A 15467-nucleotide genomic window follows, 5' to 3' on the forward strand; every position below is an offset into this window, starting at 1 on the left:
TGGGAAACAAAAAATTTGTGTGACTCGCTTTGAGGTGGTCTGGAACTGAACGTGAACCCATAGTATCTCCGAAGTATGCCTGTAATACTTTAGCCAATTTAAAAATATCCCCAAACTAGTAACAGTGATAGAGAGGATTTGGAGAGCATGAGCAAAATAGCTTACCTAAAGTGGGAAAAACCCCACAAAAACGTGCCAGTTATTCCACAAGGCCTAAATTGATTTTAGTTGATCATCTTTCTTCCTTCTTTTGGAGAGAGAGGTCTTGTTCTGTCACCTAGGCTGGAGTGCAGTGGCATAATCACAGCTCACTGTAGCCTCTACCTCCTGGGCTCAAGAGATCCTCTCACCTCAGTCTCCTGAGTAGCTGGGACTACAGGCACGTGCCACCACACCCAGCTAACTTTTGTGTTTTCAGAAGACAGGATCTCACCATGTTGCCCAGGCTAATCTCAAGCTCCTGAGCTCAAGGCCTTGGCCTCCCAAAGTGCTGGGATTACAGGCATAAGCCACTGTACCCAGCCTTCTTCACTTTTAGTAAGGGAATTCCTAAGCACCCACAGCCTTATTCACTTTGGCACTTCAACAAGCTGCTGGTTTCAAGTAATCTAAAGGAAAATGGTAATTTGTCAAGCCTGGGACGCACTGTAGTAGAAACACTAATGTAAACAAAACTTACTACAAAGGAAGAAGAGAACAAAATATTTTCTGACAAGAGGAGTTCTAGAAATTCAATTTTGCAAGTACATGTTTATATTTAAGGGAGTCACACACAATTAAAAATGTAAATTTTAAAAAAGATATAACAGTTGACCTCGAGGTAGGAGAATCACTTGAACTCAGGAGGTGGAGGTTGCAGTGAGCTGAGAATGCGCCACTGCACTCCAGCCTGGGTGACAGAGTGAGACCCTGTCTCAAAAAAACAAAACAAAACAAAACAAAAACAGACATACACTGTTAAATTATAAAAGCTATGACAAACAAATAAAGGCTCACAGCTCTTGGTATAAACACTGAAAACAAATGTTCAGAGGGAGATGCATGATCGTGCTGTTTCATAGACACAGGACAGTAGGTCATGAAAGGGCACCCAAACCCCCAAGCATGCAGAGGTCTCTCATTCAGAAGCCTCTTTCAACTCAGCTTCTACCTTACCTGTTGTAAGACACACCAAAAGGACTGTCACTTAGAAACACATGATTGGTGGCCGGGCGCGGTGGCTCACGCTTGTAATCCCAGCACTTTGGGAGGCCGAGGCGGGCGGATCACAAGGTCAGGAGATCGAGACCACGGTGAAACCCCGTCTCTACTAAAAATACAAAAAAATTAGCCAGGCGTGGTGGCGGGCGCCTGTAGTCCCAGCTACTCGGAGAGGCTGAGGCAGGAGAATGGCGTGAACCCGGGAGGCGGAGCTTGCAGTGAGCCGAGATTGCGCCACTGCACTCCAGCCTGGGCGACAGAGCGAGACTCCGTCTCAAAAAAAAAAAAAAAAAAAAGAAACACATGATTGGTAACCAGGGCTTTGGGTATGTCAGACCTGGGTTCAAATCCCAGCTTTGCAATTTTCTAGGGGAGTAATCTGACAAACCTCAATTCTCTTATCTGTAAAGTAAAATGGAGATCATCACCAACTAGTTAATGTTAGTAAATAAAAGCATAGCGTCCGCAAAAGTAAAATGAAGAATTGTCTAAATAAGAAAATTAAAAATCCCAAAGTCAAATACTCCAGCACAGTGAAAAGAACCCAAAGGAAATCCACTCTAACAAACACTGAGCTGGAAAGGGACCCTGAATTCCAAGTTTTGGTTCTTCTGTCACCAGCTTCAAGACCCTGGGTTTAAGATCTACAGTACCAGGCGACTGAAAATCCCTTCTGCCTGTGACACAACAGGACTAAATTACTAAGGATGCTATTTACTGTAACACTTCCAAAACTTTCTAAAATTTTCATTTAAACGCTTCGTTTTCATACCTTTAGGTCCTGATCAGTTTTCATTATGACTGAACTGCCAGTCAGGATATATACATAAGACTGTTTCCTTAATTAACTCGTCTAAGGTCAGATTGCTAAAAAGTAGCAAAATCAGAATTCAAAACCACATCTATCTCCAAAGACCAAACTCTATGGTATGGCATGCTTCTTCCTCAAATCTTCTTCCTGACTCACCTCCTGTAACTAGCAGCTTACCTTTGCAAAATAAATGGAAGTCATCAGGAGTGCAGTCAGAAGTCATGGAACAGAGTCAAGTTACCTTAGCTGAGGCTTGAACTTCTAACACAGTACTCTAACCAACTTAATTAGACATTTCAGCTACTTAAAAGGAGGCTGGTATACAAACGAAAGAAAAGAAAGAAAGAAAGCCAAAAAGGAAGAAAGAAAAAGGAAAAAAAAGGGCAGGATGCAGTGGCTCACGCCTGTAATCTCAGCACTTTGGGAGGCTGAGGCAGGCGGATTACCTGAGCTCAGGAGTTCGAGATCAGCCTGGGCAACATGGTGAAACCCTATCTCTACAAAAAAAAATACAAAAATTAACCAGGCGTAGTGGCACACGCCTGTAGTCCCAGCTACTTGGGGGGCTGAGGCAAGAGAATTGCTTGAACCTGGGAGGTGGAGGTTGCAGTGAGCCGAGATCACACCACTGCACTGCAGCCTGGGCGACAGGCTTTCTTTTTGCCTCAAAAAGAAAAAGAGAAAAAAAGGCAGGTAAATTCAAAAAGAAACAAAAAGAACTTATTAATTGGAAACTAAACCAAAAATAAAACACCTCTGAAATAACAATGGAGGCAGTTCATTCACGCATATTTTCAAGAGTCAAAGTTGTTCAAGATGAAATAATATTCAGTAAAATGACTGCTATGTTATCTATAATCCATACTTGCAAACAATTAACACAAATAACTCTAAGTTATCCATAGTAGTGAATGGGGTAACAGATATACATCTATCTGGCTTTAGAAATAAAGCACATGGTCTAAATAGATAATCGAAAGTAATAGATATCTGGTGCTTAAAGTATATGATCATCTATATACATTTACCCCTCAATTTATAGCTTGATTTGGGCTAATCTCAAATTAATTTCCAAGTGGTAAGAGAGATCTGGACAAATGGTCTGAGAGACCAGGATTTCTAAAAAATAGAGTAATATAATAAAAACTGCAACTTCCTTGTATCAATAGAAAAGAACATTTTAACAACATTCTCATCAATTCCACAAAGAATAACTAAACCAGGCACAGAAAAGTAACATTTCAATTCCTACTGCACACTAGAACCAAGTTAGCACCTTGCTGTTTCTATTAAACAATCTAGGATTAAAAACTGATTTTGAATAATCCCATATATGGATAATCCAAAGCCAAACAGACACACACAAACTCACATTTACAAGCCTTCGTCACCAAGCACTTACAAAATACATTTCATAAGATAGAATAGAAAATGGAGCAAGAGGTGAGGTCACCTACCACTTTAGTTCTACTGAAAGAGAGGTCATTATGTGCTCTCCCCAAACAGTAGGTAGCCTCCAAAAACCACACCCCTACACCCCCCTAATCTGGTATTGTCATTCAGTGGGGTGACCCAGGAAGGCCTTTGACATGTGTTGTATCAGCTCAGAGGGAATTAGACCGCATACAACGCCACAAAACATCAAATAAATGTAAAAGTATAAAGATAATACATCTAAAATTAAGAACTAGGCATAGAATCTCTCTCTGAATACAAAGTGTCTAAGAGCTGATTTCCAAGACCCTTTGCAATTAAACATTAGTACATGATGAAAGTTCTTAAGGCTTAGCCTCACTTGCTGCTAAGCCTGCTACCTGAGTTTCTACTAGGCTGTGACCAACTTTTGAACTTGCCACGATAGCACTAAACTACTGTTATGCATCCTACTGATAAAACTGGACATGTGGCGCTTAATACGCCAAACCAGAATCATCAATGTTTGTTAAAGAACTCTCCCGTTACTATTGTGATGCCCACTCCGGAAGATTATCTGCATCTGGTTGAGGTTTAGACAGAAGAGAAGCAGTTAACAGATACCGACTGCATACACAGCGGTCTGCCGGCACACTGCAAAAAAACCGATGCGCCTTGCAGGCTCAGGAAGTTGACTAACCCAGGGAAAAGCCCCATGCCCTCCTGTATGAAAGGGAGTGTGTGGTTGGTAGAACCCAAAGTAAACACGGAAAAATTCATTCCAGAATTTCCTTAAGGCCTACCGTGCAGACGTCGGAGGCAAGTTAAGACGTTGGGGAGCAGGTAAGAAAGAGAGACCAGAGTTCAGAAACAGACCGATAATGATCTACCAGCTCCGGTGGGGGGGGTCCAAGCTAGGGGAGTTGGTGCCTCCTCTGTGGAGTTGGGGAGGAAAGGTACCGGGCCGGCTCTGGTCCTCCTCCGACAGCCCTTTCCAGCAGGCCCGGGGCTGCTAAGACCCAGGCCTGGCGTTCAGCAACAGCAGCTCTCTTCCACATGGTTGCTGGAGAGCGACCCTCCGAGCTGCCCCGAGGCCATGCGGCTGCGGCCACAGGGTGCCCAAACCCGGTGCACGTTCAAGACGTGAAACCAGAGCAGAGAAGGTGCCGGAGGAAAATCCAAAGAATAGGATGTTGGGGTACAAGACTCACTTCCTTTGGGCTTTGTCCTTCTTGGCCTTGGTCCTTTTCTTTCGGGCCTGGAGCGCAAGCACTGCAGGAGAGAGGGATGGATGAAGGGCGAATGTGGAGGAAAGGAGGCGACCAAGGTGAGGCTGGAGACCCAGCAGGGGCGCCAGGCCCGGCTGCGGGGCCTGCCTCCGGGGCGGCTGAGGGACGAGCGCGGAGGCTCCGGCGAGACGGCCGGCCGTGGGGCTGGCGGCCCACGGGGCGCAGAGCAGCGCCCGGGCGGGATGCGCCGGAGGGGTCTCAGGCCGGGTCAGGGGGCGGGCGGATGGGGGCCTGCCTCGCCCGCCAAGGGCCGGTCCCTGGAGTGGCCCCAAGGCGCGAGCCGGCCTGGCGGGGAACAAGGGGCGGCGACGGCCGGCGCCAGAGGACGCCTGGGCTGAGGGGCGCGGACCCGCAGCCCAGAGACAGGGGGTGTGGGGCGGCGCCACCTCAGTGGGGGAGCGCCGCACGCCCGGGAACCGAACCGCGGTAGTTAAGCGAAGCTCCCGGCGCTGACCCGGGCCTCGCCCCGGCGGCCGTTGCCCCTCGTGGCGGAGGCCGCTCCACCGCTCACCTTTCCGCTCCATGGTGAGACCGGTAACCGCCAGGCGCCTGCGCACTCGAGTGGCGGCGACTCCGGCTCCCGCCGCGGCCCAAAACCGAGCCCGCTCACACTCCGCCCCCCAGTCCCGCCCCACCCCCGCCCCACGGCGCCGCGCGCATGCGCGTTGGGCGCGGAGCCTACCACCTGCTCCCGAGGAGGGGGCGGCAAGGAGAGGGAGGGGGCGCAGCGGGGAGGAACGCCGGGGGGTGAACGTTGAAGGAGTGTTAGAGATCCAAGCTTGAAACCTGGCAAGGTTAGCTTTGTTCTATTTGCTTAGAAAAGGCGCATAGAGCGGCAGGGCTCCCTGCATGCTGCTGAGTCAGAGCTTCGGAGGCAACTGGGATCTGCCTCAGTTTCCTGGCCTGTAAAATGGATTAATCAGGCATGTCCCAGTTTCTCCTTCCCTGAGCTATTGTGAGCCCAGTTGAGATACTATTTAAAGAAAATGGAAAAAAATTACATGTGAGAAAGAAAAGGGAGTGGGAGCAACACAAAAAGACTGGAAGGAAAGAACCTGTGACCCTATTATCACTTGAAAAGTAAAAACTTCAAAAGTGAATTTTCTCTTGAAATTTCAAGTTTAAATGAAAGCTGTAAAGGAAAGAAGGGGAAATGAGAATAAAAACGTTTAATGTTTTCTTATTCTACCACCTTCAATACATGATAAAGTTGTCTTGTTTATAAGATTTTTTTTTATTGCTTTTCTAAGTGCATTATCTCATTTGATGTTTATGGCAACTTAAAGGCAAAATAGTTATTTCTTCCATTACATAAAGACACTAAACTTAAGAGGGCCTGCGTGTATGTTCAGAATCTTGGTGTACGACCCAGTTATTTAATCATCAAGCCCCTATTGCATAGCAGGCTCAGCAAAGTTTTTCTTTGGGTCATATAGTAAATATTTAGGCTTTGTGGACCATAAGATCTCTTTCTCAGCTACTCAACTCTGCCACTGGAGCTCAAAAGCAGTCAGAAAATATGGGCTGTGTTCCTATAAAAATTTATGTATGGACACTGAAATTTGAATTTCATATAATTTTCACATGTCATAAAATGTTCTTCTATTGATTTAAACATGGTCTTTGTTAAGTTTTGAAGGGAAGGTGAGGGTTAAAGAAAGACAGAGAGCAGTCTTGCTCTGCTGCTTAGGCCGGAGTACAGTGGCATGATCTCGGCTCACTGCAGCCTGGACATCCAGGGCTCAAGCAATCCTCCCACCTCAGCCTCCCAAGGTGCTGGAATTACAGGTGTGAGCCACTGAGCCAGGCCCTTTTGATCTTTTTTCAACCGTTTCAACCATTCTTATTTCAGATCTTAGTTTACCAACCCCTATTGTAAAGTACCGCAGCTGGACAGAGTGGAAGCTCTGAAGACCTTTGCTCTAAACAAGTAATTGAGAAGGGAAGATGAGAGGGCAATAGTACAGCACAAGTCAAGCATGGGGGCTTTGGCAGGACTTATTGAGCAAAGTAAGTAATTAAGCCCATCCAGAGGAGGCAGTTTTTGAGCCAGGTGTTAGGAGATCTGTAAGATTTCTATAGGTGGAGAAGGAGATGTCAGACATTCCTGAATGAGAAAATACATTGAGCAAAAAGGCACAGACGTGGACACCTGTAGGTGGGGGCTAGGATTGGGGCTGGTAACAACTGAAGGGATGAAATGGAAGGTGAGGCTGGAAAGGCAGGTTAGCCAAATTTGAAATTTAGATAATTGATATATGTTGCATGGAACCTGAATGATAGCATGTCTGGGTATGTTGCAAAAGAAGACAGTACCTGTTGGTCAAGGAAGGATGCAGCCCAGTCTATTCCCTGCTGTAAAGTTGAAAACAAAGGAAGGTTAGGACAGACAGGGAAGCCCTAGACTCTGAGGATGTGTGAGTTCAGGATAACCACATGTGGTTTAGAAAAGACAGGGAGAGAGCTGATGGCTAGGAAAAATCCCAGAATTGGGAAAGTACTGCCCACCCCAAAGTAAACTGAGTGTAGAGACCCTGCTTAGGTTTTCCTTGATGTAAACTCAGTGCCTACACAGTGTTAGGCACTTAGTAGGTGCTCATATATTTGTCTAATAAAAGAATAAATGGGCGGGGCACAGTGGCTTACGCCTGTAATCCCTGCACTTTGGGAGGCCGAGGCGGGCAGATCACAAGGTCAAGAGATCGAGACCATCCTGGCCAACATGGTGAAATCTCATATCTACTAAAAATACAAAATTAGCCAGGCGTGGTGGCATATGCCTGTAATCCCAGCTACTTGGGAGGCTGAGGCAGGAGAATCGCTTGAACCCGGGAGGCAGAGGTTGCAGTGAGCGGAGATTGCACCACTGCACTCCAGCCTGGGCAACAAGAGTGAAACTCCATCTCAAAAGAAAAAAAAAAAGGGTAAATGATCTGCAGTTTATGAGAAATGTCAGGATGAAAGAGAGCAAACACTGAGAGGGACAATATTAGAGCTGTGTTAAATCTGAATTGGTTATTGCAGACCCATCAAAAAGGAAATATGTTCAGCTTGGTGTGATACAGTCATACCTATCCTGACTCTGAGTGGCTATTGCTTCTCTAAGAGCTTACTAACCATCTGTTTAATAACTCATTTTCAGAATTGTTCCAGAGTCAATGTGAAGTTCACTGGACTGAGTTCCCAGAATTGACCATTTCTCTTTTTTTTCCATCTGTTTTTCTCTATTCCTCCATCATGCTTTGGCTCTCCACTTTTCCTAAGATCTCTATAACTGTTCATGAAAGTAAGTTTGTTCATTTCCCCTATTCTACAACCATCCCCTTTTTGTGCATTTTGCTTTAAATGTAACTTTAAAAACAGTTTTTTCTCCCAAGTTTGCAGAGCTTGACCTATTCTGGACTTTTAACCTTCCAGAATTTTTTTTTCTTTGACAGGATCTCACTCTGTCACCCAGGCAGGAGTGTAGTGGTGAAATCTTGCCTCACTGCAACCTGGGCTCAAGGAATTTTTTCACCTCAGCCTCCCCAGTAGCTGGAAATACTACAGGCACATGCCACCATATCCACTTGATTTTTGCGTTTTTTGTAGAGATGGGGTTTTGCCACGTTGCCCAGGCTGGTTTGGAACTCCTGGGCTCAAACAATCTGCCCCCCTTAGGCTCCCCAGAAACTATTCTTAAAAGTGGTGGCAAAAAATTTAAAAAAAAAAAGTGTAGGCCAGGCACGGTGGCTCACACCTGTAATCCCAACACTTAGGGAGGCAGAGGCAGGAGGATACCTTGAGCCCAAGAGTTAGAGACTTGCCTGGGCAATACAGCAAGACCCTTTCCTGCACAAAAAGGAAAAAAAAGACACACAAAAAAAGTGGTAGCTATTCATTCTTACATGCATACCCATTCTCCATCAGCTGTTTTTCTCCTGCAAGTCCCTTTAAAAGTAGAGGTATTCGGAAACCATAACCCATCATATTTTTGGCTGCTCATGGGTAGTCTCAGAATTCAATTTCTGAAAAGATCCTATCCCTTTTGAGCTAACTTACTTGTTAAGACTGCCCTGGAATCTTCTCTAATGCTTCTTTGACATTTTTGAAATCTGAACGTCTAACGTTGAGTTCACATGTTTCCTCATACCCAACATTGTCTGCCTTGATTATCACAAATTATTGTGCTTTGTCTAAAGTTTTGATCTGACTTAAAATCCAAAGCAGCACATCCCTTTATGGCATCCCGTACGTCCTGCGAGATGAAATGGACAACAGGAGAAAGTGAAAATACATGAGATGATTTATTTTGAATGAGTTAAGATTTCCGATAGCTGTCTGCATAATTGGAAAACCCCAACAAAACTTTCTCTTACCTTTTGGATACATGGTTTTGTGAATTATATTGGGAAAATCTATATATTATAGGCCTGGGTATCAGGGAACACATGGCATAAAGGCTAATTGAAAAGAATTTAATGAAGGAATAAAGGTGTTAAGGAAAACAAACAAGGGATAGACATCCAGGGACAAGCAACAGCTGGAATTTTTACCATCTCTAGGCCTGAAGGGAGAAGAGGATGGAGGTGTTATCAGAACCCAGGGAGAGGTTTATTATTAATAGTTTGCCAGGGGCCAGACGCGGTGGCTCACGCCTGTAATCCCAGCACTTTGGGAGGCCAAGGCGGGTGGATCACCTGAGGTCAGGAGTTCAAGACCAGCCTGTCCAACATGATGAAACCCCATCTCTACTAAAAATAAAAAAAAAAAAAAATTAGCTGGGCATGGTGGTGGGCGCCTGTAATCCCAGCTACTTGGGAGGCTGAGGCAGAAGAATCGCTTGAACCTGGGAGGCAGAGCTTGCAGTGAGCCGAGATTGCACAACTGCACTCCAGCCTGGACAACAAAAGCAAAACTCCATCTCAAAAAAAAAAAAACTTTTCCAGGGCTGCCATAACAAAGTATCACAACTGGGTAGCTTAAACAATAGAAAATTCTTGTTTCACAGGCTTAGAAGTCTGAAATCAAGGTGTTGGCAGGGTTGGTTCCTTCTGAGGGCTGTGAGGGAGAATGTGTTTCAGGCCCTTCTTGCCTTCTAGATAACCATCATCTCCCTCGCCACATGCTCTTCCCTGTGCACCTGTCTCTCATTGTGTTGGGATTTCCCCTTTTTATACGCACACCAGTCATACTGCATTGGGTCTCATCCTAAAAACCTCATTTTAACTTGATTACCTCTGGAAAGACCCTGTCTCCAAGTAAGGACACATTCTGAGGTACTGGAGATTAGGACTCCAACATATCTTTTGTCGGGTAGTGGGGCAAAATTCAACCCATAACAGAGCTGTAGTAAGAGAGGCCCGCCTGGCAGCAGCTGTGCCCTTTAATGAGCCCTGCAGGGAGAGGGCAGGGAAATAAAGACCCACATCTTCTCAAACGAGTGCCTCATCATTGACAAAACCCATCTGGAAGTTAAATGGCAAGGAAGCCTGGGTGATGAGTCCACACAAGCCAGCCTCCCAGGGCATAAAGCAGGGTGGAGAAAGGTGGAGAGTGGATCTGGAGGGCCAAACAGAGAATATCCAGCACAGCCTGTCTGGGCAGTCAGACACCCAAAGCAGCTGGCATTTTCCAAGCAGGTAAGTCTGCCCCTCGGGCACCCTGATCCCTGGAGAACCAATGCCACCTGGAGATGACCCCATTTCTGGCTTCATTCTATAAAAGGTTAAGTTTCACAAAGAAATTGTGCTGGGGTGAAAGATCCGGGGTCGTAGGTGGAGAAGATGAAAGAATAAAGGCCTTGGCTTGGTAGGGTGGGAATAAAGGCAGTAGCTAGGAGGTGAAGGGGATTCTCTAAGGATGAGGAGGTTAGAGATTGGTGATCCCTGAGCAGGCAGGGCCCTTGCTCTGCTCCCTGGAAGTGTTCTGGGTGGGAGCAAGGTGTTGCAAACTGACCTTAGCTGATCATGCCCAACTCTTAGCTTTTTTTTGGTTGGGAGTGATGCCTGCCAGAGAAGCTTGACATGGTGAGGGTTTGCCTCCCTGACAGGCCTACTTCCAGGACATAAAGAAAAGTTTCAGACTAAAATCTGCCACATATAGGTTTGTTGCACACTCATTAGCAGGCAGGCACAAAACAGGTCCTATAACCTGTCCTGTAAGTTCTTTGAGGTCCCAGCTCTCTGTCCTTTTAGGTGCTCTGGCCACAGCATGAATGAAAGGTTTACTCATGGTAGGGAGAACAATATCCCAGAGTCAGGACTCTCACCCTCACTGCTGGGATCAGGCAACTAGAGATGGAGTCTCCCTTATGTTTGTTATGCTGTTCCAAGCTCGATTCACATCACAGGTGTTATCAGAAATGGGTTTTCACTGGTGAAAAGAGTTGCTTGTTAATTTGTGTAATGGATTTTAGAAAAGGGCTGTCATTGTCAAAATTTATGGCAATGACTCTGAATTACTTTGTTGCAGTCATTTTCTGACTGGAATATTTACTAACCACTCTTGGAATGGAAATTGCTGATTAAAACACAAGCTGCACCTAGGTATGTAAGTAACTGGTGCCTACAAATGTCATCCTGTCTTTCCCAAAAGATTTAATATGCCCAAGTATTTTTTTTAAGAAGTAGATTTATTTCTTTAAAATGCCAATTTAAAAAAAAGCAATCTGGGAGTCCAAGACGAGGGGAATGTAAGAAAGTCTTGCTGCACATCCCCTCTATGTGAGTTGCCAAAACAGAAACATGCTGGATCCTAAGGTTCTAGAAGTCCCAGAAGAGCTTTCTTAAATATCCTTATCTAGAATATGCTTTCCTTGCCTTGATTCCAAGGATGGATACCAAAGTATTTTAAGGTAAATTATAAATATAAGATTGGGGGCCCCTAGGAGGCTCCCAAGCCAGACAAAGATGCTCTGCTATACTTAGCATGTTCCAGGGGTCATGCAGACTTAGACAATACAAATAACGAACTTAAGATCAAAAGTTTGACTAGGCACGGTGGCTCATGCCTGTAATCCCAGCACTTAGGAAGACCAAGGAGGGCAGATCACCTGAGGTCAGGAGTTTGAGACCAGCCTGGCCAACATGGCAAAACCCTCTCTCTAGTAAAAATACAAAAATTAGCTGGGCATGGTGGCTCATGTCTGTAATCCCAGCTACTTGGGAGGCTAAGGCAGGAGAACTGCTTGAACCTGGGAGGCAGAGGTTTCAGGGAGTGGATATCACGCCACTGAACTCCAGCCTGGGTGACAGAGCGAGAATCCATCAAGATCAAAAGTCTTTACTGTTTCCTGAACAGTGTGTAAACCTCCCAGACTCTTATGTGACCCTTGAGAGACAAGCTGTATAAGGACTGTGATTTAACTTTTCCATCATGGCAGGCTCAGGGTCACACTGAAGTCAATTTAGGAAATACATAGAAATGGACAACATGGCTTATACATTTGAGATCTGATTTCTACTGGCTATGCAATGTTAAATCCATTTTTTTGTTTCCTTCTTTCAAATACTTTCCACCATATTACCCTCATGACAGACATTTACACTTCAGTCCTTAGGCTGTGAGAAGCAAAGAAGGAAAAAAATAGGCCTTGCTCTGTAGGACTTAATAGCTAACTCTTATATAACAATTACTGGCTGGGTGCGATGGCTCATGCCTGTAATCCCAACACTTTGGGAGGCTGAGGTGAGCAGATCACGAGGTCAGGAGTTGGAGACCAGCCTGACTAATATGGTGAAACCCCGTCTCTACTAAAAAAACAAAAATTAGCCAGGCATGGTGGTGCCCACCTGTAATCCCAGCTATACAGGAGGCTGAGGCAGGAGAATCGCTAGAACCTGGGAGGCAGAGGTTGCAGTGAGCTGAGGTCGTGCCACTGCACTCGAGCCTGGGTGACAGAGTGAGACTCCGTCTCAAACAAACAACAACAAAAAAATTACTAGTCACTGTTGTCCCACAACCCTGAAACCCTACAAGATAGGTACTATTCTTTTTTTTTTTTTTTTTTGAGACGGAGTCTCGCTCTGTTGCCCAGGCTGGAGTGCAGTGGTGCAATCTCGGCTCACTGCAAGCTCCGCCTCCCGGGTTCATGCCATTCTCCTGCCTCAGCCTCTCCGAGTAGCTGGGACTACAGGCACCCACCACCACGCCCGACTAATTTTTTGTATTTTTAGTAGAGACGGGGTTTCACCATGGTCTCGATCTCCTGACCTGGTGATCCGCCCGCCGCGGCCTCCCAAAGTGCTGGGATTACAAGCATGAGCCACCGCGCCCAGCTCTTTTAATCTCTGACAGGAGAAGACCGAGGCACAACCAAGATCATGCAAGGTAATAAGAGGCAAAGTTTTGAATCTGGGAAGTCAGACTCTGGAATTCATACTCTCAGCCACACACTATGTTACCTACCCAGTGTAGTGGGGGGTGGATAGATAAGTAAGTAATTAAATACAATGTACAATGGTAGATGCAGAAGCTACCCTGGAAGCACAAGAAGAGAGGCCCAGTCAGTTCAGGATTTGTAGAGAGTCAAGGAAAGAGGCATCTCTTGGATGAGTGACACCTGGACAGAGTTGGAAAGCATGAGTAGGTATCAGCTGCACACAAAAAGTAGGAAAGAAAACTCCAGTCAGAGAAAACAGCATGGTATCACAGAGGTATAAAATGTAAGGGGGCCAGGCACAGTGGCTCATGCCTGCAATCCCAGTGCTTTGGGAGGCTGAGGCGGGAGGATTGCTTGAGGTCAGGAATTCAGGACCGGCCTGCACAACAGAGACCTTGTCTCTACAAAAAAAAAAAAAATTTAAATAGCTGGGCAACTGGTATGCATCTGTGGTCCCAGCTGCTCGGGAGACTAAGGCAGGAGGATTGCTTGAGCCCAGGAGGTTGTTGCAGTGAGCCGTAATTGTGCCACTGTACTTCAGCTTGGGCGATAGAGTGAGACCCTCTCTCAAAAAAACAAAACAGATATATATATATATTTATATATATATGTATATACATACATATATGTATGTGTATATATACGCATATACATACATATATATGTGTATATATGCGTATACATACATATATATGTATGTGTATATATATGCGTATACATACATATATGTATGTGTATATATGTATGCATGTATATATACATGTATGTATGTGTATATAGGTATATATGTATATATACATGTATGTATGTGTATATATGTATATATGTGTATATATGTATATATGTATATATACATGTATGTATGTGTATATACATGTATATATGTATATATACATATATGTATGTGTATATACGTGTATATATATGCATATACACATATATATGTGTGTATACGTGTGTATACACACATGTGTGTGTATACGTGTGTATACACACACGTGTGTGTATAGGTACATACACATATATGTGTGTGTATATAGGTACATACACATATATGTGTGTATATATGAATGTATATACATATATATACATATAATGCAAGTGGGGAGTGGTGAGAGATAGCTTGCCCACAAATATTTATGGGGCCCCTTCTTTTTTGGGCAGGCACTGTGTTTGGTGCTGGGGTAACAAATAGCAGCATAGCACATCTAAGGAACTTGAACTTTCAAGCATTATGCTCCCTTACCCAGTAAAATAATCTTTAAAACTAGCCCTAGGCAAAACATTCAACAAACTAGGAATGGAAAGGAACTTTCTCAACCTAATGAAGGTCATCTATGAAACACCCACAGCTAACATCATATTTAATGATGAACGGCTGAATGCCCTCCCCCCAAGATCAGAAACCAGAGGAGGATGTCCACTCTCACCACTCCTGTTCAGTACTGTGCTGGAGGTTCTATCCAGAAACAATAGGCAAGAAAAATAAAAGGCATACAAATTGGAAAGGAATTTGAAATTTTAAAATAAAGCTGTTATATCACAGTTTTGAATGTCGTCCAATGGAATTTAAATATATATAGCAATTTGTTATGTACCATCATCCATTTATATAGAAAGATATATAAAGCAAAAGCACTCTTGGAACTATAAGAAATTCTACATTACTCCTTTTTCTCCTTGAACTTTTTTTCTGTTCCATTTTGTTCTCACAGAAGTTTATCCTCTGGTAATTTTATGCTTGAAAGTCTTTTATCGATCATCCTTTCATACTTCTCTGCCACACAAATGTGCATTTACGTAGAAATTTAATTTGTAAAAACATTTCCTCGGACCATAATCCTTTAAAAAGTTCCTTACCTATTATTACAAGTATTATTATTGCATGATTAATCAAAGTAACATATAGCATCATTTTTCAATAAATGAAATTTTATTGCAGATGCATTTCAGTGTGATGGTATGTGATTTTTCTCAATGAGTCCTGCATCGTTCTATTCCTTTTTTTTTTTTATTAAGCAAACTTACATAAAACAAGTAGATGGGAATGAAAAGGGGTTTGCTATAGCAATAGCATTCAGTTCTTTTGGAACTGTTTCCAAATAATGTGCCAAAAATCACACAACAATCATAGTCCAAACTCATTTTAATGACCCATCAGCTGACAAGTCCAGGAGGTCCTTATTCAATTTTGTTGAAAACAAATAATTGGAAGCTACCTAACTTACAAAAAGATGTGTTACTTGGTCATTAAAGTTACTTACTTTTTTAATCCAGATACCAATATTTCAGTATATTCCTTCGGGTTGACCCTGGGAGATTTATACACCCGCTGGCAATGCACCTGAGGTTCATTGTGGGAGGGAGAGGCATTTGTTTTTGTTTGTTTGTT

At 44.1% G+C, this 15467-nt stretch overlaps 1 protein-coding gene across 3 annotated transcripts in view; it reads right to left on the bottom strand.

The window, feature by feature from the left end:
* SRPK1 (SRSF protein kinase 1) overlaps positions 1–5331 on the bottom strand; it is an 84911-nt gene extending 79580 nt beyond the window's left edge. For 2 of the 3 annotated variants that reach the window (XM_058432274.1, XM_032140308.2), the window contains exons 1-2: positions 5225–5331; positions 4636–4696 (exon numbers count right to left, since the gene is read on the bottom strand). In XM_058432274.1, the coding sequence (XP_058288257.1) occupies positions 4636–4696; positions 5225–5237 (74 nt within the window). In that variant the 5' untranslated portion in view covers positions 5238–5331. Of the gene's footprint in view, positions 1–4635 lie in introns of all 3 variants that reach the window. The other variant, XM_032140307.2, reaches the window with a different exon arrangement.
* Between the last annotated feature and the right edge of the window lie 10136 nt (positions 5332–15467).

The sequence above is a fragment of the Hylobates moloch genome, unplaced genomic scaffold (assembly GCF_009828535.3).
Source record: "Hylobates moloch isolate HMO894 unplaced genomic scaffold, HMol_V3 SCAFFOLD_20, whole genome shotgun sequence".
Lineage (NCBI taxonomy): Eukaryota > Metazoa > Chordata > Mammalia > Primates > Hylobatidae > Hylobates > Hylobates moloch.